Source organism: Gopherus evgoodei, chromosome 2, assembly GCF_007399415.2.
Source record: "Gopherus evgoodei ecotype Sinaloan lineage chromosome 2, rGopEvg1_v1.p, whole genome shotgun sequence".
Taxonomy (NCBI): domain Eukaryota; kingdom Metazoa; phylum Chordata; order Testudines; family Testudinidae; genus Gopherus; species Gopherus evgoodei.
Window position 1 is genome coordinate 131,954,629 of NC_044323.1, and position 24,107 is coordinate 131,978,735.

Below are 24,107 nucleotides of genomic sequence, written 5' to 3' on the forward strand. Positions count from 1 at the left end.
GCTTTTCACAATATTGTTTTGCTATGAAAGGGAAACACTGGAGGCAATCCTGTTTCAACAAATCAGTCAGACAGCTACATCAAAACACAGGCTCAGAGGGCATCATTATCAAAATGGCACAGCACAACTTCCTATTTGGATCTAGAACAGACAGGACCATCCTGCAATGGTTTCAGGGTAACACAGTACAGAGACTAAAGTCAATGAACGGCATGTGTTACACACCTCAAAAGGAAGTATATATGCCTTTCAAAGCCAATAAACATTTGGCACAGGGGTTGAAAAAATCCACACACACACCCCTGCCTCCCCAAAAAATTCGCTGCTCCAACTTGCTTTTCTCCAGACAGAATTTAGAGATGACTAATCTCGTAGACTATAGGCTGTTCAATTCTTCCAGCCTTTCATCCAGACATGCTAATTAAAACTCTTTCTCCACACAAAATTCTTTATTTCAAGTCATAGTGATCAGTGGAAAGAAAAAAAAGCTCATGGCTTGTTTTTATTCCTGAAGACAATGCATCTTCTTATAGCTAAAACAGTGCTAAGAAAACCACAGAAGAAAGTAGCTTTCCACCTTTTTGCGGGGGGAGGGGAGGCACCTTTACTAAATACTGGGAGCAGTGAGGTCGATCAGCATAAATAGGATTTGGGTAAAATTGGGCTTAGTTATAAAGGAGAAACAGCTGTCACCATACATGTTTATTGTACATATTTCAAGCATCAGAAATCACTACAGCTTTCAAACTTGAACGCCAAATAAAAATAAATCAACCTTAAATACTTTGTGTGTTAAAGTTACTTTTAACATTGCTGATATACAATAATGAAAACTGTTTTGCAGTAAATATGGGAAAATACACTACTATTTTGCACAATCTCCTACTACAATGAACAGTCTTACAGCAGGTGAGTCCAGCTTCAAAACAACAAGTCATTCAGAAGCTCACGTCTCCCCCACCAAGCCCAGGACAGTAATAAACAGCTGGTATTATCAGCCATATCATCCCAGGGAGGAATGAAAGGAACACAAAACCAGTGGGCTTGGCGTACATTGAATTAAAAAGCAGGGAATCTGAACCAGTACAGCATCACTCACTTCACAAAAGCCCAGAGGTTTGATTTTTCCTCACATTTGGGGCTCTGTGTTTTTGGCAAGTGGGTGGATGGGGAAAGGGGTCAGATGACAGCTGCAGCGTATGGCATAATCCCCCTCCAAATCCATGCTGTTTCCCCTCCTAAAATAACCAGGCAAACATTGGCTGTATTATTTTAAATTGACCCCTTGCTCCTCACGCAAATCCCTGCAAGGGAGGGTGGAATAGGCCAGACATGGAAGGAAATCAGCAAGAGCATAACTTGGAACTCTGTGGGCAGAGGGCATGTTTATACTGCAACTGAAGCCCATGGCTGGCCCATGCCAACTGATTCAGGCTAAGGAGCTGTTTAATTGTAATGCAGAGAGTTCAGGCTGGAGTCTGGGACCCTGTGAGGCAGGAGGGTCCCAAAGCCCAAACGTCTACACTCCAAGTAAACAGTCCCTTTAGCCCGAGACTCAGAAGCCCAAGTCAGCTGCGGGGGTTTAACTACCTACCTACTGTAGACATACCCTTAGTGACCTGGGGAACAATTCAGAAGCAGTGGGCCTGTGTCCAGACTTCCCTGGCCTCTACAGATACCTCACAGCTGATTTTAGGAAAACTGTGGATTAGAAGAGCCTTGTCTCAGGCTTACTTGGAAGGGGAGAGGAAACCAGAGCAGAAAGGGGCTGCATTCACCTGGAAAGATGACTTACAGGCAGCTCTGCAAGGTGTAAATTGCTAGTTTCCCAACCCTCTTACAAGGGCATGTATAATCTGATCCTGCATTTCTATTTTGAATTGGAATACAAAAACAGAGGCAGATTACAAGCAACTGCAGACAGCATACAGGCCCTACCCAAATAAACATGCTTTACCCAAACTATTATCACCAAGGTAAACAAACACATACTAATGTTCAAAGAGATATAAATTAGCTGCACAATATGCATAAAATCATGTATAGACTTCAGACTGCTCACCTGCTGCTCTCCCATTCTTGGTCATCCTTATCTTTCTCCTCTTTGGCATCTGGGGTGTGCGGGTGTTTCTGCACAATCCTCATCCCACCAGCTTTCACTGGAATGAAAATAAGAAAAACAAGTCACATCAATATAACCAAAGTTGAGAAAACTAGTAAAAATAAGGATCCATTTCCAAAAAACAATTTAAGAATCATGTTGTACAACTCAGTGAGAGCCTGAGAATATTTGCAGGTGGAGGATCTGCGCACTAGCTGGTTGTTTCTCACTGCCAGGCATGTTATATTGCCTAATATAGTCTTCCAAGTTGGCCACTCAATGTATCTCTCATTATTTCCATGTCTCCTTAGAACGTTAGACTCTTACTTCACCATTTGTCTCCATTAACTTGTGGAAACAAGAGGTAGCCAGGGAAGCCTGGGATTATCCAACTGAGTAGCATAAAAGCAATGTCTTTTGCAAAACCGCACACATGAAAGTTTATTTTCATATAAACAGTACTGATCCAGATATCAGCAGTGGCACAAAACTGCACTTCTGCCATTCCAAATAAAATGTATACACAAAATCAACTTGAAAGAAAGAAAGAAAGAAAGAAAGAAAGAAAGAAAGAAAGAAAGAAAGAAAGAAAGAAAGAAAGAAAGAAAGAAAGAAAGAAAGATGTTTTTCTAGAATAACATTACCAAAAAAGTTTAAAGGCACTGTCCATTCACCTTTGGTGCAAACTTTTGTGTTTCTAAAATACAAGACACACTAACTCTTACAAATTTATCATGAGAGATGAGATTTCTCAGTAAAATTAAACCTCATCTATGATCTTGCAATAGAACTCTTATATGTCAATACATGTGGGAGAGTAGGCAACACTAATTATCGCATGCACACATCCTGGGGATGGGCAGGGGGAGTTTAAAAAAAAGAAGGAAAAAAATTCTTATAATTTTTTTGGGGGGAGGGGGGCCGGAGCAGGGAACCGAATCACCATTTTTGATCTCCTGAAGCTGGCAATGCTGATTACCAAACCTCAAACCCAACAGAGGTTCTCTCATAATTTACGTTTAGTCCAAATAGAAACAAAGGCCTTGTCTACACTGGCAAGTTTCCGCGCAATAAAGCAGCTTTCTGCACTAGCTCCCGAGGTGTACACACTGTAAACCCATTTAGTGTGCAAAAACAGCGCACTTGCAGTGCTGTAAACAAACAAAAAAAACAACCACCACAAAACAAACACACTCACCACCCCAGTGAGAGGCGTACAGATTTCTGTGCCGGGGGTATAGGGTTGCAGTGCCAATGTAGACATCCTGGTCGATTACAGTGCTGTGATTGTTCTCCGGGAGGTGTCCCACAATGCCTGTTTTCGCCTCCCTGGTCATCAGTTTGAACTCTACTGCCCTGTCCTCAGGTGACCAACCGTCATCCCCGCCCTGTAAATTCCTTTGGAATTTTGAAAGTCCCCTTCCTGTTTGCTCGGTGACACACGCAGTGGTCTCAGCACATCTTTCCAGGTAACCATGCCTGCTCCAGGCACCAGGCAATTACCTACTTGGAGCAATGGTGAGCTACTGGACCTCATCAGCATTTGGGGAAAGGAGGCTGTCCAGTCCCAGCTGTGCTCCAGCAGTAGGAATTATAATACTTATGGACAGATTTCACGATGCATGATGGAAAGGGACCATGACCAGGACACATTGCAGTGAAAAGTCAAAGTGAAGGAGCTGTGGAACGCCTACCACAAGGCACAGGAGGCAAATCACCACTCCGGTGCCCCGCCCACGAGCCCCGCTTCTACAAAGAGCTGGACACAATACTCAGCAACGACCCCACCTCCACTGCAAAGGCCACTGTGGATACTTTGATGGCTCACGTGCCAATCAAGAGTGGACCGAGCTAGGAGGAGGAAATCTTGGATGAGAATATGGAGGGGGACCCAGAAGTAGAGGACAATTCAGAGGTTAGAGATGCATATAGCCAGGATCTCTTTCCAAACCCAGAGGAGGCTAGCCAGTCACAGATGCCGGATCTTGGCAAAGCGCAAACAGGAGAGAAAGCCCCTGGTAAGTGGATTTGATTTTGGGAATCACAGAAGCGAGTTTTTGGGCGCAGGAGAGTTGCAGAAAGTAGACTTGTGTCTGTATGATACATATACCACCACATGCCTAGTCTGAGTGGTGGAAGAGGCTGTTGATTGACTCTCTCACTTCATGGGAACCTGCCTCACATCTCCAGGAAATTTTCATGAAGACACTGGGCAAGCCGCTGCCGCAGGTTCTTTGGCAGAGCTGCTTTACTGTTAATGGAGCAAGATCAACTTTCCTGCGCCACTCTGCCATCATCGGGGGGCGGGGGGGAGAGGAGAGGGAGAATCATTGCTGCACATATGCAAGTTGCAATAAGGTCCAGGGGCACAAGCTGCAATCAATACAGCCTGTGGAAAATGTGGACACAAGAATGATTATCAGCACATCACTACAGTGCTGGCTCTCCCCAACAGCCAAGTGACCAGTGTACAGTAGGGTCCAGGAACACTGATTTACCCTGAGGCTACTCACCATTTTGGGGGTCCTGTAGCTCATGTGTGCTTGCCTGGGGTCAGCTAGTTAGTGACATCTGTGAGAGTGCTGGCTGTGTTTTAAAGCACTGACTCAGTGTTCTCTGTGTTGTAAAAAATACTCTTTCTATAAAATGTTGCATTTAAACTTCACAGAGATGACCCTGGGAGGCCAACCTCCCTTATTGGCAGCAGAATGGCTGCAAAGAATTAGAAAGTGGCCACAAAGAACTAAGGACTTTCTCTGTGAGGTTATCATGCACTCTGCCACTGAAAACAGGAATTGAAGGAGTGGCAGGACAGCGAGAAGAGGGACCGAAAGGAGAATGCGGCACACCAGAAGGACGCCACAGAGCAGCTCTTAAACATTATGGAACACCAAGTGGACACAGTCCAGGTGATATTAGCTCTTCAAACTGAGCAGCTCCGCACCTGCCCTCCCTTGCAACTGCTGTAGCAAAACTCTTTCCCATGCGCCCCCACATACACGCCAACACATTATCATGAACATCCTAGCTCCACTCTCTACCCGCAGCATTCCACTCCTCCCACCTTACAGTCCAGCAGTGTGGACTCCCACTACTCACTGCACTCAGCACCCATCCCTCTTCAGTTTGGCCCTGCTGATGTACAGTACCCGCTGCACTGACCTCCAAAGGAGAAGGTTGGACATACACAAATCTGTAGCCATTCCAGGACCCCTCCTCCTCTGGAGACCTTCCCTTTCCCCATACCTCTCTTTGCTGATATATTTTTGTTGTTCGATTCTCTCCTCTGGTTGAGGTCTTTTAATAAAGCAATCTTTATTCTATTAAGTGAAAGTAAGAAAAGCACTGCAAAGCAACATTCAATTATGTTAAACCCCCTTATTGCATCGTGTGCACCAGTCACCTCTTAGCATTACACAGCACTGCAATCCCAAGCATAGCAGCAAATATTAGTGGCTTTCAGCTTCAAATTGCTGCCTCAAGGCATCCCTGATCCTTATGGCCCCACGCTGTGCCCCTCTAATAGCCCTAGTCTCTGGCTGTTCAAACTCAACCTTCAGGCACGGAGCCTCTGCAGTCCAGCCCTGAGCAAAGCTTTCACCCTTCCCTTCACAAATATTATGGAGCATACAGCACACGGCTATAAGCATAGGAATATTGTCACTGGCCGGGTCCAGCTTCCTATAGAGTCAGCGCCAGCAGGCTTTTAAACACCCAAAAGCAGTCATTCTGCCCTTGCTCACCCTGGTGTTGAACTGCTCCTTGCCACTGTCAAGATGCTCTGTGTATGGCTTCATAAGCCACGGCATTAAGGGGTAGGCGGGTTCTCCCAAGATCACAAATCAGCATCTCAACTTCGCCAACGGTGATCTTCTAGTCCTAGAAGAAAGTCCCTACTTGCAGTTTCCTCAACATGCCAGTGTTCCGAAAGATGCCTGTGTCATGCACCTTTCTGGACCAGCCTGCGTTAATATCTGTGAAATGTCCACAGTGATCCACAAGCACCTGGAGAACCCTTGAGAAATACCCCTTCCGATTAATGTACACGGTGGCTATGTGGCCTGATGTTAGAATTGGAATATATGTGTCATCTATCACCCCTCCATAGTTAGGGAAGCCCATTTGCAAAGCCATCCACGCATGCTGCCCAGAGTCAGTGTCTTTCAGAGCAGGATGCAATTAATGGCCCTGCATACTACCGTCAACACAAGTCCAATGTTAGACTTTCCCATGCCGAACTGGTCAGCAACCGATCAGGAGCAGTCTGGAGTAACCAGCTTCCACAGTGCAACTGCCACATGCTTCTCCAATGGCAGGGCAGCTCTCATTCTCGTGTCCTTGTGTTGCAGGGCTGGGGTGAGCTCATCACACAGTCCCATGATGTGGCTTTCCTCATCCAGAAGTTCTGCAACCACTGCTTGTCATCCCAGACATGCATGACAATGTGATCCCACCTCTCAGTGCTTGTTTCCTGAGCCCAAAAGCGGCGTTCCGCTGTGGTCAGCACCTCCGTGAAAACAACAAGCAATCTCGTGTCATAGCTACTATGGGTGGCGAGATCAATGTCACACTCCTCTTGCCTTTGTACTTTAAGCAGTAACTCCCCTGCCACTCGTGACGTGTTAGTCAGAGCGAAAGGTATACTGGAAAGGGGAGGGACAGCTCAGTGGTTTGAGCATTAGCCTGCCAAACCCAGGGTTGTGAGCTCAAGTCTTGAGGGGGCCATCTAGCAATGTGGGGCAAAAATCTGTCAGGGATGGTACTTGGTCCTGCTGTGAAGGCAGGGGACTGAACTCAATGACCTTTCAAGGTCCCTTCCATCTCTATGAGATTGGATTTTTAATATGGAGATATACCTTTCCTGCAGAGCGCATAGTACTCAAACCACTGAAAGATGGCGCCGAATGTGGACAGAATCACAGGGCATTGGGACAGGACCCAGGATGCCCTGTGACCTCCTTCGCCTTCATGCAACTCTTAGCGGCAGAAGAGGAAGAGATGCTTTGTGGAATAGCTCCCCAGAGTGCACTGCTCCAAATACCACAAGTGCAAACATGCTATTGTGCAGGCAGCTGACAGTGTGAACACACAAGGGTTTCCCTTCAGCATTCTCTGAGCAACACTGTAACTCTGCCAGCGTAGACCAGCCCAAAACAGTGTTTGAAAGTGAAACTCAATTTGTTCATCTTGAGAACCGCAAGGCAGAAACTAAGCTCTCGTTCTGTAATCAGGACAACTCAAGTGGTCCCAATTTGGGGCCTAAAAGAACAAAGTAGTAAAACTGATTTTATTTATTTATTTATTAAATTCAGTTTTAACATTCTGTGGTGATATTAGTAAATGGTAAAAAATCTACTTGGTTGCAATAAGGTACAAGAATTTTAAGGTGACAACCATGTCCCTTTAGGAAACAGGTTCCAAATTATATTACAATCAATTGTTCCATTAGAAAGCCATTAAAGGGACAGAACACAGAACTCTATGCAAGCACAAAGATTCACAAACTTCTTCATTTGTGTTTCAATTGTTACTATGAAAGAAAGAGTTTATTGGATGTTTCAGAGATGCCACAATCTGAATAAACATATTGACTGAACAACCACATCACCCTGAGAGATTGTTAACATTCTGAAGACAAGTACAGTAACCCCTCACTTAAAGTCATCTTGGTTAACATTGTTACATTGCTGATCAATTAGGGAACATGCTTCTTTAAAGTTGTGCAATGCTTCCTTCTAACATTGTTTGGCAGCTGCCTGCTTTGTCCACTGCTTGCAGGAAGAGCAGCCCATTGCAGGTAGCTGGTGGGGGCTTGGAATCGGGATAGACCGGCAGCCCTCCCCCGCCCCCATCAGCTAGCAATTGCAGCTGTCCCTCCCCCTACTGCCATGTGCTGTTCCTGCCCTCTGCCTTGGAACTGCTCCCCGAGACTCCTGCTTGCTGGGGGAGGAGGGGCGGAGACGAGAGGAAGAGGGGGCCTAATGTCAGGGTGCCCCCCACCCCCCTGCTTACCCCATCTTCCATAGAGCAGGGGGGACATATGACAGGGCTCAGGATGAAGGGAGCTTGATCTGGCAGCAGCTGCAGTCTCAGCAAGCTGATCTAATTAACAAGGCAGTGTACTTAAAGGAGAAATGTGCATCTCTCTCTCTGACACACACACGGTGTGTCTGTCCGTCTGCGATGAGGTCTCCCCTCCCTCCATTCCTCTGCCTTGTAGAGTGAGAGTGTTAACCCTTGAAGGCTCAGCCAATTGCTAGTTCATTTAGCAGTAAGGCATTCCCTGGGAAATATCCCACCCTCTGACTCCTCCACCTCAACCAAGCTTCACAAGCAACATCACTGTGTACCAATATTATATTATTTGTTTAAAACTGAGAGAGTGTGTATATATATAGTTTTTTGTCTGGTGAAAAAGATTCCCTGGAACCTAACCCCCTCATTTACACTAATTCTTATGGGGAAATTGGATTTGCTTAACATCGTTTCGCTTAAAGTCACATTTTTCAGGAATATAACTACAACGTTAAGTGAGGAGTTACAGTATTCATTGCCAATATCTATGCTGTACTTATTCTGAGGACAAAGAAATTAAGGAAAAGTTTGCATCATAGCAAGTAATGCTGATCTCTGAATTCTGGAAATAAACCAAAGGGCCTGTGGATGAACAGAGCTTTTCACAAGTTAGAACTGTGAAAAAAACATATAAATTCCCATGTTGTCCCTATAGAGCATGTATCAGGGAGGGCAATGCAAAAATGTTAGGATAAATTTTTAAAAACACATACAAGGTAACAGCAGTTTGATTACAGGATTTAATTTGCTTGATTTTTAACTAGATTTTTTTCCTTAAAATATTAAATCAAAACCTTTAAAATATACCCTAATTTAACAATGAAGAACAATTTAAGAGAAAGTTACAAGACAAACCTAAAGCAACCATGATTGGCAACACATTTAAAAAAAAAATCTAGCAGTTTATTATTTCTCAAGATTTATATTAAGAATTCTTGGATTATCTTTAAAACATAAAATGTATAGACTCCTACGATAGTGAACACTGTTTATATCAGATATAAAGAGGATTTTACTAGTGAATGCAAAGAAGTGTCATGACAAACTCCTGCTAATCTTTCAAGATGCAAACTATTAAAGAGACCACTTGCATTAGCAAATAACCCTACAAAACGCCATCCATTAACAACATCTCCTTTTAACTTAGCTTATAAAGACAATTAGCCCCATTAATACCTCCCACAATGGGCGTGGAGGTAGGAATCAACAGAGATAGAAAAAAGGTGCAATAAAAACAAAAACTAGGTTATGGAAGATCTGTGGTTCCTCAAACAACTTAACAGGAAGCATGACAGTATATTTTTTATTTGAGATTAAAACAAATATCAATGCTTACTGCTTTGTACATTATTTCTTGTCTATAACAACCGTGCACTAGCACAAAAGTAAACGTATCTACTAGCAAGAACTGGGACAAACTAAAAGATTTTTTGTTTTAATCCCCACTTGAAAGAAAATAGTACAAAGATATAAGGTCAGTCCCACAATTCTTACTCACATGAGTATTCTTTATTTAGATGAATAGCTCTATTGAACTTATTTTTTTTTATTTACCTTAATTCACAAGCCTAAAAAAAAAGTATAGTAGGTTACTGTACTTTTAGGGAAGGCTCACTTTCCCACTTATCCGGTTACAAGCATTCACTGTGCTGGATATTTCTACACCATTCTTTACCACCAAGTAGGAAACAACAGATCAAGGTACTCCTTTTAGCACTAAATTTGGTTGGGTCAGGCTCTTTCTCCACTTTCATTACATAGTCAGGCTATTGGCCACTGTTCTCTGCTAGTTTATTACTGGGAATATTCACACAACAAAAACACCCCACCACTTTAATCTGTGTTCTGACTAGTGTAGAAAATTTTCTTTGGCAGTGTGGAACAAAGAGAACCAAGTGCCATAGGAGTCTATGAACGTCCAAGACTTTAAATTTAAAAACAGTAATTTTTTTGTGCCCCAAAATCTTACATAACTTTCTGACCCAATCGTTAAACTCAAGTTTCCTTGTGTTTCCATTTTTTTTGGAATCGGCCTCAAGCTGCAAAGAGAGGATCAGCAAGGGAGGCCACCTAATTCTAGGTGTGACATAAGGAAGGAAAGTCCAAGTGCCTCTTATGAACCTTTGGGAAAAAAAGCAGAGTTCCATTTGTTCAGTTTCTGGAGTGAGAAGCTGATTTGATTCTTGCCAAGAGGCAGGAAAGATCATTTATTTTTAATACAGGGCAAAGTCTGTCGTAGGCTCTTTGCCAAGCAAGGCTGTTCCAGATATACTGTTGGATTGTTTAAGCAATGCTCTAAAGTAGGGATGCTTGTTGGAGCTCTGGAACCAGTGCAGATTCTAGTTTTGTTCACCATTACTCAGTGGGCGGGCTGGTTTTGTAGCTGTGGGCCGTTCGTTGAAGTCTGAGCTCATGGCTACACTTACAGTTGTACGGTGCTGGGAGTTACAGCTGTCTTCGTACAGCTGTGTAGGGCAAGCGCTGCAGTGTGGCCACACTGAAAGCTACCAGCGCTGCAGTGTGGCCACATTTGCAGCATTTGCAGCGGTGTTGGGAGTGGTGCATTGTGGGCAGCTATCCCAGTGTTCAAGTGGCTGCAACGTGCTTTTCAAAAGAGGGAGGTGAGGAGGAACGTGGGGGAAGAGAGAGAGAGTGGATTTTTGGATCTTTCAGCTCCCTGCCTTGCAAGTTCTAAGGACTAGAACATACACATCATCAACCTGCAATCAATTCAAAAGTTTTGAGCCCTTCCCACACCCCTCTCTTATTCACTAAATGCAAATTATGCACTCCTAAATAGCCTTCAGACCACATAAGCAGCTGCTCAACACGGACTCCCCCTTCTCCCTCTGCCAAGTGACTTCTCTCTTCAAGCAAACAGCTGTGAACCTTCCAAAGCAATTCCCCTGCCTGCCTCCGCTCGCTCGAGCAAACAGCAGCTATGTTTGTTTTTTAGATAAGCAGCTTGGGGAAGCTCAGAGTTCAGCCATTCTTCTGGCTCGTTGTGAGCAGGCATTCTGGGATACCTCCTAATACCCTGGAAGCCAATAACAGCGCTTTTGGTGGCCACACTTGATGAGCAGTGCTGCATCCCCAGCGCTGAAATCGTTACACCCCAAGCAGACCAGGTGTACAGCCAGCGCTGCAGCCAGGGAGTTGCAGCGCTGGATGTGCCTTGCAGGTGTGGACAGTTACTAAGTTGCAGTGCTGTAAACCCACCACCAGCGCTGCAACTCTCCAGTGTAGCCAAGCCCTGAGAGAGATCATGCTAACATATTTGATTCTTCTTGATATCTACCAGAGGCTCCCCAGCAATCTCAGCTCCATTACTATTCAGAGTTTAGTACATTTTAGACTGTTGATATGCAAAGTCTGGGCTTAATCTTGTATTCATTGGGCACTCACAAGTCTGAATGAAGTCACTGGGTGCCCAGGAACATTAATGTAGGCCATAAAGTCTTAGTATTTGACAGTTTTCCTTGCAAGTAACCCTGAATATTTATGATATGTATTTAAAATTAATTTCACACAAACTATATGGTAATGATTCCAGCCCAAGGTTAAATTGAACTGACATGAGGAAAAGAAATGAATCCTATTAAAAGTTCATTAAATATACTCTTACTTTGTATCTTTTGGGTCAGCATTTAAGTTAATATTGAGAGAAAAATGAAAGGTTTGGAAACTTATGAAAATGTTACTAGATACAGGTTTATTGTTTCCTCTCAGTATTCTAGCAGGTAGTTGGAATTAAAAAAAATGTTTTAATGCGGAGTTTCAAAAATACACTGTTCACAAACACACCACAATTCTTCATTTACCCTGTTGATGTTAAAAGAAATGAGCAACTATGACATCATAATTACATTTTTACAGTGAGTGTCAAATGCATCAACCAACACAGCTTCAAATATAATGTAGATACACTAAACTTACTGACAGATATCAAGATATATAGAGACCTCAACTTGAAATCTAAACAGGTTTTTTTAAAATGAAAGAGTTCAGAGTAATGTCAGGCACTGTTCCCAATGTCCCCAGCTCCAATTTGTGGTTTTACCATTTTATTAACCCCCATCTTTTCAAATGCTTCCTCTGGCCCTATTGCTGTGTGAAAGGCCCACAAACAGGGGAAATTGAACAATGATGAGGACCTGGTGAGGCCACGTCCAACAGTGATACATTTGAATATGCTGAACTTGTGAAGCCTCTCCTAACAATTATTTTCTAAGGTCGAAATCTTGCATTTGGTTATGAGCACCCAACTCCCACTTCATGGAATTGTGCTTGTGTACAACTATGGGCATAATCTGGCTCAGTCAACTCTTATTTTTAATTTACATATTTTTTCTGAACTATTAGAGTAAACCCCAGTGGGCCCCTTTACATCATTAAGTGCAGTAAAACAATACGTTCTCTTAAGCACGGTGTAATAAAATAAGACTCCTCTATTGACAACTTGGTAGGGCTAGTTCCTAGCAACGTAATTGAAAAAATGTTATTCCATTTATTTATATATAGACTCTGTCAAGAATCAGGGTCTGCTGCAGCCCCAGTTCCTGGACAAATCTAACCAGTGAGGCTGGCCTGTAGTAGGTGGCCTGATTGGTGGGAAGAGTCAGCAGACTGGCTCTTAAGCATTACTACAGTAGTTTAGTTGCTGCTCCAAAGCATTTATCCATGGCTGAGATATCTCCAGGCTCCAGCTTTGTCCCATTCCAGGTAACTTGGCTCTGACCCTGGGGTCCTGTTCCTGGCTACCAACTGCTGCTCTAACCACTAGATATGACCACCAATGTCTGGTCTCTGACAGTCTCTCATTAAAACCACAAATCTCTAATTACCACTTCAATTTTTTTAATCATGAAACTAGATAGCTCAGCATTTAGAAAATTAGGGCCTTATATCAGGTACACCACTGACCAGCTACTGGACGTCCACTAGCATCAATGGAATTACTGTGGATATTCTTCAGTGTCAGAACAGATGGAAATATGGCCCGCAGCCTCTCACTTCTGTCAATGGTTTAAAAACATCCTCTGTTAGAAGTGACTCAAAGTCTATAAACAGACAACTGTTCAGGGCCTCAGACAGAATGAACCAATGGTCTGATTCCAAGGCCTAGTAAACAGATGTCCATGCAACAATGGAATTGCTGTAAGTCTCAACAAAGATGCTAAAGTCTGAATAGGCACAATGATTAAACAATCTCTTTACCTCAAGTGTAGGTGCCTCAAAAAACAAACCAAAAAAAGTTAAAGCACCCTGTCAGCAAGATCAGTGGAAGCTGATCTAGGGACAGAGAGAGGTTAAAAGACAAAATGTAGTCTCTATGCTGTCACTCGCACCTTCCACAGGTATTACAGTAAAAACATTTAATGCCAGCCAATCAACTGAAACATGTATTTTACTTAATTTGTCATTATGCCATCTATGTTGCTTGTTTCCAATGGGAGCTGCTGGGTGCTCAATCAACACTTCTGAAAAAGAAGTCCCTTATTTATAAAATAGATTCTGAAAACAAATTTTGGAAAAACCCATTCTTCACCCCACCTTTTTTTTTTTTTTTTAATGAATTCCTTGGACACAAGCGTTAGCAAAACCAAAACATCAAACAGTCTGACTGAAAATTTCTTCCACTGTTCAACCGTACACTCTCTTGGCTCCTTGGTGTTTTTATTTTCCCAATTCTCTAGTCAGCATCTTCTATACAATGCATAATTTGAATTTCTGATGTTTTGTTTGTATTTTGTTTGTATTCACTTTTCAGACTCCGTATACATCATAAAGCAGCAAAATAGAACCCAAATTTCCTTAAATTCATCACCATTTACCTTTGATGCATAATGTCTTTATACAATAATTAAGTATTCAATTTCGTCACTGAGGTCACAGACTCTGTGATTATAACGGACCTTTGTGACTTCTTCTGCTTCAGCCCCATGCAGCAGCTGTCAGTCCCCCCTCACCCTGCAATGCCCCTATGGCCAGGTCACAGGCTTCTGTGAATGTCTGTTTATTGCCCATAAATAGTCCATGACTCATGAAAAATTCCTGAGACAAAATCTTAAACATTAACAATAATGGTACTGCAACACTCTAAAATTATAATTTTATTCCTACTGGCTAGAAGGCAGAATTATTAAACCAACCCGGTGAATAAAAGGTTGCCAAGAAACACTGAGCTGAAACTTTAGTACCAACTACACACACACACCCCTCTCTCTCTGGAAGAAGACATTTTAAAGGTTGCTTCTCACCTAGGATCCAAAGCACCCCTTTGAGAGATAGCTAGTGAGGAGAGCAGGAAGAATGGCTTATTGTGAGTGATAATAAAAGCCCACTATGCAGAGTGGGGCTTTGCAGCTTTGGAGGGGATGCAATGGCGCTCAGATGTAGCCAAACTGCATGACTGTGTAGAAATCCCACAGACGTAAGTGTAGAGGTTAATGCTTCTCCTAAAAAGTATTAATTTCTGCTCCCCGTTTATCCTCAAACAGGCATTGTTGTGCCAACACCAATTGAAGAGTCTTGTGACCTGGCAATAAAGCAGCCCCCGCTTTTTTTTCTTTATTATTTGTATCATCACAGCGTTTCCCCCCACCCTCTCCAGTCTCCACAATTTATTAGGGCTAGAAACACTGGGTCTGATTCTCTGCTGCCTTAAAATCTGTACTGTCATGTATCCCTCTGTAAAAATGTGTAAAAGCACTACTAAATCACAACAGTGCAGTGTTTTACACTCAAGTTACACTGGTCAAATGGCAAAAGAAGGCAGTGAAGAATTAGGCTCTATGTTTCTAGCTTCTCAGTTTGTCCCTTCCCCATGAAGGGAGCACATGATTAAGTCAACACTAGAAGGCTGTTTCTTGGGCCCTCCTCCATCCCCTTTCCATTGGTTTTTCTGCATAAGGGTAAAATATCTCCCTCAACAGGAAAAAAAGCAGAGATAAAGCACATCCATGCTCAGCAACTAACCAGGCAAGTCAAATAGCATGCACCCAGCCAGGCATTACTTGCCCGTACAAAACTTATCTGGGAAAAGAAGAAAGTGAGCCACGTTGGACTCAGAAATGCAGTTCTTGTTTCTAGCACAGACTGCTCAGGACAACAAAAAAGTGTAACGAGCGCATGAGCTGGAACTGAAGATTTGAATGGGGGGGGGGGCACGTCTGCTCCGTAATAGCATCGAGCAAGAGGAGTCGATTAGGACTTTGTTTTGAACAAGTGTTTAAGTCTGATAAGAATAAAAATCTCTCTCTCTCTCTCCACATCTGTATACACACACCTACCACTGGCCATATATCTGCTAGGACACGGGGGAGGCAGCCCTGAGGCTACTGCTCAGCACTCGCATAGGGATCTACTTTTTCCAATCGCTGTGCGGACAGTAACCAACCTGCTACCAAGTTGGCACGTTTGTTACCATCGAAAGGCCAGAAGGAGCCCCCAGCTGCCCAGCGCCTGCACTAATACCGCCCCCAGATTCCCGGAGAGCTGCGAGCGGTGCCTACGTGGCCACTGGGGTGACAAAGTCCCACCTCAGCAGCAGCCAGACGCGGCGCTCGGGCGCAAGGCAGCGAGTTGCTGCGCGCTCCGCTCGGCCCCGGCCTGGGCTGCTGGCGGGGCGGGGCGGGGCCGGGCCAAAGCCACGTAACGCCAGGGCCTGGGGGAGCGGGAGGATTTGGCCTAGGCGAGAGCAGCAGGCGCTTGGCCCCGCGCAACCCCCCGACCCCCGCCAAGCGCCGCGAGCCTGGCGAGGCTCCCGCGGCCGGGGAGGGCGGGGGCAGTACCGGCAGGGGGGTGTCCGGCCCGCGTCTCGGCTCGCTCCTGGTCAGCGGAAGACATCGCGCTCGGCACCCCGCGTCCGGATGCGCAGGGCCGGGGACTGGCTGCCACGGGCCCCGCCCCCAGGCTCCTCCGCCCGCGCTGCCAACGTGGCCGGGCGCTGATGTCAGGACGCCCGGCCCCAGCAGCGCGAGGTGAGGGGCGGGACCCGCTGAGGCACCGGCTCGCGCCCCCCCCTCGGCCGCGGCACCCTCCCCCGCAGGCTCGGGCGCCGGGGCGGAGCGGGGGCCCAGGGGCAGTGTAAGGGGGCGGGGTTAGACTGAAAAGCAGCTAAAAAAAATCGAAAGCAGAACTGGAGGCAGTACATCTGCTCCTGTGCCAGAACTGCTGCCCCCGACTGTTACATGCGATTAATTTATGGGCTGTAGTGGGGGGCAGGGTGTTTTCCCCCTGGAGATTCCATAGCAGGAGGAACGGGTTTGAGCCAAGGATGTGGGCTACAGGGTGTAGAGGGATGAAGTCAGATCTACATTTTTGTAATTGGATGTGGTGTCGCCCACTACAATCAGGGTTTAAATGCTCAGAGCTTATTTGCCAGAGCCCCTCATACCTCCCAGCCCACACATCATTCAGGCATCCAAGCTTCAGTCCTACAGGGCACGGTGCTAGGGCTCCTACCGGTTTGAAAATATTTACTGAAGTGCCTCTCAGCCTTGCTCCAGGCCTCCAGCTGAATGTATGCCCTACACAGTCTAATGTGACTTCTTTGCTAGGCCTCTACTGTAGACAGACTAGGCCAAGGCTACACTAAACAGTAACCTGGATCCAGCTGCAGCACTCAGGTATGTGAAGCAATGGAGTTAAGCCAACCTAACCCTCACCCACACACCACCAGGGCATTTGGTGTTCTGCCTGTCCCCTCTAGTAGCACTGAGACCACTTAGCAGATTCAATCTCTACACCAGGTGACATTTAGCTCATGCAGTAGAGGCTCATACACTAACCAATCTTGTCTGCAGCCCACTGAGGTCTGTCAGTGTTACACTAGCTCAAAGAATTTGTGTGTCAGTGTAGCTACTCCCTCTTAGGGAAATGGATTAACTACAGGGATGGGAGAGATCCCCTCCTGCAGCTGTAGGGACTGGCAACACTGACTTGCTTCAGTTAAGTATAGACGTAGCCTAAGGGTATAGCTACACAACAAGCACTCCTGCAACATTCCAACTGTGCTGCTGTATTATAGAGCAAGGATGAGCAAACTTTTTAGCCTAAGGGCCGCATATGGGTATGGAAATTATGTGGCAGGCCATGAATGCTCATGAAATTGGGATATGGGAGAAGGTGTAAGCTCTGGCTGGGGGTGCAGGCTTTTGGGTGGGGCCAAAATGAGGAGCTCAGAGTGCAGAAGGGGGCTTTGGGGTAGGGCTTTGGCTGAGGGTGCAGGAGGATGAGCACAAAGGGTTTGGGGGCAGGAGGGCAATCAGGGCTGGGGCAGAGGATTGGAGCACAGGAGGGGTGCAGGCTCCAGGTGGCAATTACCTCAAGCAGCTCCCAGAAGCAGCAGCATGTCCCCCTCTGGCTCCTACACAAAGGCATGACCAGGGCCGGCTCCAGGCACCAGCTAAGCAAACAGGTGCTTGGGGTGGCCAAGGGGAAGGGGCGGCATGTCAGGTTCTTTGGCAGTGGGTCCCTCTCGGAGGGAAAGGCTTGCCACCGAAGAAGGTGGCATGGTGGAGCTGCTGCGGATCACAGCTTTTATTTATTTTTTTCCGCCGCTTGGGGCAGCAAAACCCTAGAGCCAGCCCTGGCCATGGCCAAGCAGCTCTGCACACAGCCCCATCTGTAGGTGGTGCCTCTGCACCTCCCTTTGTCCTTGGTTGCTGGCCAATCGAAGCTGCAGGGGCGGCATTTGAGGCAGGTATAGCATGCAGAGCCCCCTGGGTACTCTTATGCATAGAAGCCAGAGAGGGGACATGCGACTGCTGCTAAGGGAGCCATGGGAAGCCACAGCACATGGAGCAGGACAAGCCCTGGAGCCCACTCCCCAGCAGGAGCTCAAGGGTCAGATTAAAACATCTGAAGGGCTGGATGTGGCCCCCGAGCCATAGTTTGCCCACCCTGTTATAGACAGTATAGTGACAGAAGTAATTTTTCCATTACTATAGTAAGTCTACCCCGCTTGAGAGGCATTAAACAAGGTTGACTGGAAGAATTCTTTCACTTAGCTGCAATTACAGGGGTTAGATTGACCTAACTACATTGCATAGAATGAGACTTTCCACAGCCCTCAGCAATGTAGCTAGGTCAACCTAGATTGCACCCAGCCTAAGTGATTTTCCCAGGGCAACACAAGAAGCCTGCGGCAGAGCAGGGACTGAACTCAGGAACTAAACCTGAATCAGGGCCTTATCCCAGTACTTAAGTCAACTTTCTGTGCACCAGACTTCCTTCCAAAGACCGGAGGCAGGCACATTTTGCTCTGAAGCCCTCCCCTGTTTGATGCAAAGGCCATGAAGCTGCCAAGGTCTATCTGTGACTTTCAGATTAGATTGGAATTTTTCACAATTTTGATTTCCCCCCCACCCACTTCTTTAACAGTGATCTTTTTGCCAGTGTCAAATATTAGCCATATATCAACATTAATTGCTTTGCTAAACAATTGTTCTAGCCACTCCATTTTCCCCTTTCTGACATGTAATCCTTTTAAGCCTATTCATATTATGTTTATCAACCAATATCAATTTCACTATACTCAAACAAAATATATTTTCATTGCCTATCAGCAAAATTTCTCAAGCAGATTTTGTTTTCCTTACTTGAATAACTGAACTTAGTTTGATTCAATCACATGTTAAAATATACAATGTGTTTTAACAGTTATAAAGCTTTAACTAGTTGAATCTCACCATTTACAGTCATTAAATTGTTGTTAGGTCCCCTGCCACCAGTTGTGAACATTTAAAGTAAATAGAAATAATGGTTATTTCTAAACATATAATTTTAAGGCCAGAAGGGTCCATCACGATCATTAGTCTGACGTCCTACACAATGCAGGTCACAAAACCCACCCACATCTGCAATGGATCCAGAACCTCTTGCTGAGTTATTGAAGTCCGCAAATCTTGATTTCATGACAAAGGTAGTGAATCCACTATTTCCTCTAGTTTCAAACCAGCGAGTGACCAGTGAGTAAGATTGTCAGAGACCTTTGGAATATTCTTTCCCAACCCCAAATATGGCAATCATTTAGACCTTGAGCATGTGGGCAAAACCCACCAGCCAGACACCTGTGAAAGACTATAGTAATGCTCATATCTCATCTCCAGCTGTTGTAGATGTTTGCTAATAGCAGTCATAGACAGGCCATATGCCAGCATAGGGCATCTCATCATACCATTCCCTCCATAAATTTATCAAGTTCAGTCTTAAAACGAGTTACATTTTTTGCACTCTACTCCTCTTGGAAGGCTATTCCAGAACTTGACTGCTCTGATGGTTAGAAAAATGTGTCTAATTTCAAGCCTAGATTTATTGATGGCCAGTTTATATCCATTTGTTTTTGTGCCGACATTAACTAACTCTTCTCCCGCGCTGGTGTTTAGCCCTCTGTTGTATTAAGAGAGAGATCAGTCATATCTCCCCTCATCCTTCATTTTGATGTGTTAGGCAAGCCAAGCTCCTTAAGTCTCCTCATGTAAGGTCATTTCTCCATTCCTCTTATCCTAGTAGCCCTTCTCTACCCCTGTTCCTGTCTGAATTAATCTCTCTCAAACATGGGAAACCAGAGTTGCACATACTATTCCAAATGAGGTCTCACCAGGGCTTTGTATAATGATAATGCTTTCCCAGTAGAGATAGTGAATAGCTCACCTGATGCACCCATGACATAACCTTATTCCCAGATTCTGGACCTTAGCGTCCAAAATTTGGGGGTTAGCATGAAAACCTCCAAGCTTAGTTACCAGCTTGGACCTGGTACTGCTGCCACCACCCAAAAAATTAGAGTGTTTTGGGGCACTCTGGTCCCCCTGAAAAACCTTCCCTGGGGACCACAAGACCCAAATCCCTTGAGTCTCACAACAAAGGGAAATAATCCTGATTCCCTTCCCCCCTCCAGGTGCTCCTGGAGAGATACACAGACACAAGCTCTGTGAAACTACGCAGAGTGAGTCCCCCTCTCCGTTCCCAATCCTGGAACAAAAGCACTTTCCTCTTCACCCAGAGGAAATGCAAAATTAGGCTAGCAATCCAACACACAGCTTTCCCCTGATTTCTTCCTCCCACCAATTCCCTGGTGAGTACAGACTTAATTTCCCTGAAGTAAAGAAAAACTCCAACAGGTCTTAAAAGAAAACTTTATATAAAAAAGAAAGAAAAAATACAAATGTTCTCTCTGTATTAAGATGATACAACACAGGGTCAATTGCTTAAAAGAATATTGAATAAACAGCCTTATTCAAAAAGAATACAAATCAAAGCACCCAGCACTTATATTCATGCAAATACCAAAGAAAAGAAACCATAGAACTTACTATCTGATCTCTTTGTCCTTACACTTAGAAACAGAAGACTAGAAAATAGAACTACTTCTCCAAAGCTCAGAGGAAACAGGCAGACAGACAAAAGACTCAGAGACACACTTCCCTCCACCCAAGGTTGAAAAAAATCCGGTTTCCTGATTGGTTCTCTGGTCAGGTGTTTCAGGTGAAAGAGACATTAACCCTTAGCTATCTGTTTATGACACGCCCCCCAAATTGCAGACAGTGGGGAAGCTCACTGGCGGCAATTTCCTTCTAGAACTTGAAAATAAACAGATTAATACAACACATGCACCTCTACATATACTACTAAGTATATAACTAACAGACTTTTACATGTTAAGAACACTTTTTAACTACTGGATTCTGGGAAACTCTCACGGGAGAGTGCATCAGCAACTTTGTTAGAAGCTCCTGTGATGTGTTGAATTTCAAAATCAAAATCTTGGAGAGCTAAACTCCACCGAAGAAGTTTCTTGTTGTTCCCCTTGGCAGTATGAAGCCACTTTAGTGCAGCATGGTCAGTTTGTAGTTGGAACCGCCGTCCCCAAACATATGGGCGTAGCTGTTCCAGGGCGTACACAATGGCATAGCATTCCTTTTCACTGACTGACCAGTGACTTTCCCTCTCAGACAGTTTCTTGCTGAGAAACACGACAGGATGGAAGTTGTGATCTGTTGCTTCCTGCATGAGTACTGCTCCTATACCACGCTCAGATGCATCCGTGGTTACTAGGAATGGCTTGTCAAAGTCCGGAGCCCTGAGCACAGGGTCAGACATGAGCATCGCCTTAAGCTGGGTAAAGGCCTCTTGACACTTATTAGTCCACTTAACGGCATTTGGCTGGGTCTTTTTGGTTAGGTCGGTTAATGGGGCAGCGATTTGGCTGTAGTGTGGTACAAATCGCCTGTAGTATCCGGCCAAGCCTAAGAAGGATTGGACCTGTTTCTTTGACCTTGGGACAGGCCACTTTTGGATAGCATCCACCTTGGCCTGTAGGGGGTTTATGGTTCCTCGACCCACCTGGTGCCCCAGGTAAGTCACTCTGTTTTGGCCTATTTGACACTTTTTGGCCTTAACAGTTAGTCCTGCCTGCCTGATGCGCTCAAAGACCTTTTCCAGGTGGAGTAGGTGTTCGGGCCAGGAGTCTGAAAAAATGGCCACATCATCGAGGTAGGCAACTGCAAATTCTCCCAGTCCAGCTAGTAGACCATCTACCAGCCTCTGGAAGGTGGCGGGTGCATTTCGAAGGCCGAAAGGAAGGACATTGAATTCATACACCCCCGCATGGGTGACGAATGCTGACCTCTCCTTGGCAGGTTCATCTAGCGGTACTTGCCAGTACCCCTTGGTTAAGTCTATTGTAGAGATGAACTGGGCACGTCCCAACTTTTCCAATAACTCATCGGTACGTGGCATTGGATAGTTGTCCGGACGAGTTACAGCATTTAGCTTACGGTAGTCCACGCAAAAGCGTATTTCCCCATCTGGTTTGGGTACCAGAACCACTGGAGATGCCCATGCACTGGTAGATGGGCGGATTATACCCATTTGTAGCATGTTCTGGATCTCCCGTTCTATAGCAGCTTGGGCATGAGGAGACACCCGGTAGGGTGGGGTTCTGATTGGGTGAGCATTACCTGTATCAATGGAGTGGTATGCCCGTTCAGTCCGTCCTGGGGTGGCTGAGAACAATGGGGCGAAGCTAGTGCACAGCTCCTTGATTTGTTGCCGCTGCAGACGTTCCAGGGTGGTTGAGAGGTTCACCTCTTCCACGCCACCGTCTTTTTTCCCGTCGTAGTAGACACCGTCAGGCCACTCAGCATCATCTCCCTGGACTGTAAACTGACAAACCTGTAAGTCTCTGGAATAGAAAGGCTTGAGAGAATTAACATGGTACACTTTAGGCTTTAGTGAGGAATTGGGAAATGCTATGAGGTAGTTCACAGCTCCCAGGCGCTCTTGGACCGTGAATGGCCCTTCCCATGATGCTTCCATCTTATGGGCCTGTTGCGCCTTCAAGACCATAACCTGGTCTCCTACCTTGAAGGAACGTTCTCTGGCATGTCTGTTATACCAGGCCTTTTGCTCTTCTTGAGCATCCTTTAGGTTCTCTCTAGCAAGGGCTAAAGAGTGTCGGAGGGTGCTTTGTAGGTTGCTTACAAAGTCCAGAATGTTAGTTCCTGGAGAAGGCGTAAACCCCTCCCATTGCTGCTTCACCAACTGTAATGGCCCCTTAACCTCGTGACCATACACAAGTTCAAATGGTGAAAACCCTAAACTGGGATGTGGTACAGCCCTGTAGGCAAACAGCAACTGCTGCAACACTAGGTCCCAATTATTGGAGAATTCGTTGATGAATTTTCTTATCATGGCCCCCAAAGTTCCATTGAACCTTTCCACCAGGCCATTGGTTTGATGGTGGTACAGGGTGGCAACCAAGTGATTCACCCCATGAGTTTCCCACAGTTTTTCCATGGTCCCTGCCAGGAAATTAGACCCTGAATCTGTAAGGATGTCAGAGGGCCAACCTACCCTGGCAAAGATGTCTGTTAGGGCCAGGCACACAGTGTTAGCCCTGGTGTTGCCTAGAGCTACTGCTTCTGGCCATCGGGTAGCAAAGTCCACTAAAGTCAGTACGTACTGCTTTCCTCTGGGCGTCTTTTTTGGGAAAGGGCCCAGAATATCCACAGCTACTTGCTGAAATGGGACCTCAATTATGGGGAGTGGCTGGAGAGGGGCCTTGACCTGGTCTTGAGGCTTACCTACTCTTTGGCATACCTCACAAGACCGGACATACTTGGCAACATCCTTGCCCATCCCCTCCCAGTGGAAGGACTTCCCCAACCGGTCCTTGGTTCTGTTCACCCCAGCATGGCCACTGGGATGATCATGGGCTAAGCTTAAGAGCTTCTCCCGGTACTTAGTTGGGACCACCAACTGTTTGTGCGGCTGCCATTCTTCCCGGTGTCCACCAGAAAGAATTTCCTTGTATAAAAGTCCTTGGTCTATAACAAACCGGGATCGATTAGAAGAGCTGAGAGGCGGTTGGGTGCTCCGTGCCGCCGCCCACGCTTTCTGAAGGCTGTCATCTGCTTCCTGCTCAGCCTGGAACTGTTCCCTTGAGGCTGGGGTCACCAGTTCTTCCTCAGACTGTGGACTTGGGCTTGGTCCCTCTGGAAGCGATGTAGGTGATGGGGTTGTTTCCGTTGCTGGTGAACCGCTCTCCGCTGGTGCACCTGAGGGTATTTCAGGCTCTGGCTGAGCCTTTTGGGTATGGCTGTCTGTTGTTTCTGCCAGTTCTGGCTCGCTGGCGCCCACTGGCGTTGAGTTTGAAGATGTGGTTGCACTTGCTGGTGCTGGTTGCTGTTCCAGTTCCGGGCCTGGTACTGGAGATGCTGTGGCTGTTTCAGTGGTAGGCATGGAATCCGGGTCCACTACCTCTGTCTGGGTCTCTGGTAACACAGACGGGGCGTCTGTGGACGGCTCAGGAACAGGAATGGGTCTGGAAGCTTGCCTGGTTTGGCTACGGGTAACCATTCCCACTCTCTTGGCCCGCTTCACTTGGTTGGCCAAGTCTTCCCCCAGTAGCATGGGGATAGGA

The 24,107-nt window shown here is 45.7% G+C and overlaps 1 protein-coding gene across 2 annotated transcripts in view; it reads right to left on the bottom strand.

Annotated features, from left to right (window-relative positions):
• Positions 1-16,101, bottom strand: part of DAP (death associated protein) — a 90,742-nt gene extending 74,641 nt beyond the window's left edge. Inside the window, exons 1-2 of one of the 2 annotated variants that reach the window (XM_030551714.1) lie at positions 15,970-16,101; positions 2,063-2,159 (exon numbers count right to left, since the gene is read on the bottom strand). In XM_030551714.1, the coding sequence (XP_030407574.1) occupies positions 2,063-2,159; positions 15,970-16,024 (152 nt within the window). In that variant the 5' untranslated portion in view covers positions 16,025-16,101. The remainder of the gene's footprint in view (positions 1-2,062; positions 2,160-15,969) is intronic. The other variant, XM_030551715.1, reaches the window with a different exon arrangement.
• Positions 16,102-24,107: the final 8,006 nt, after the last annotated feature.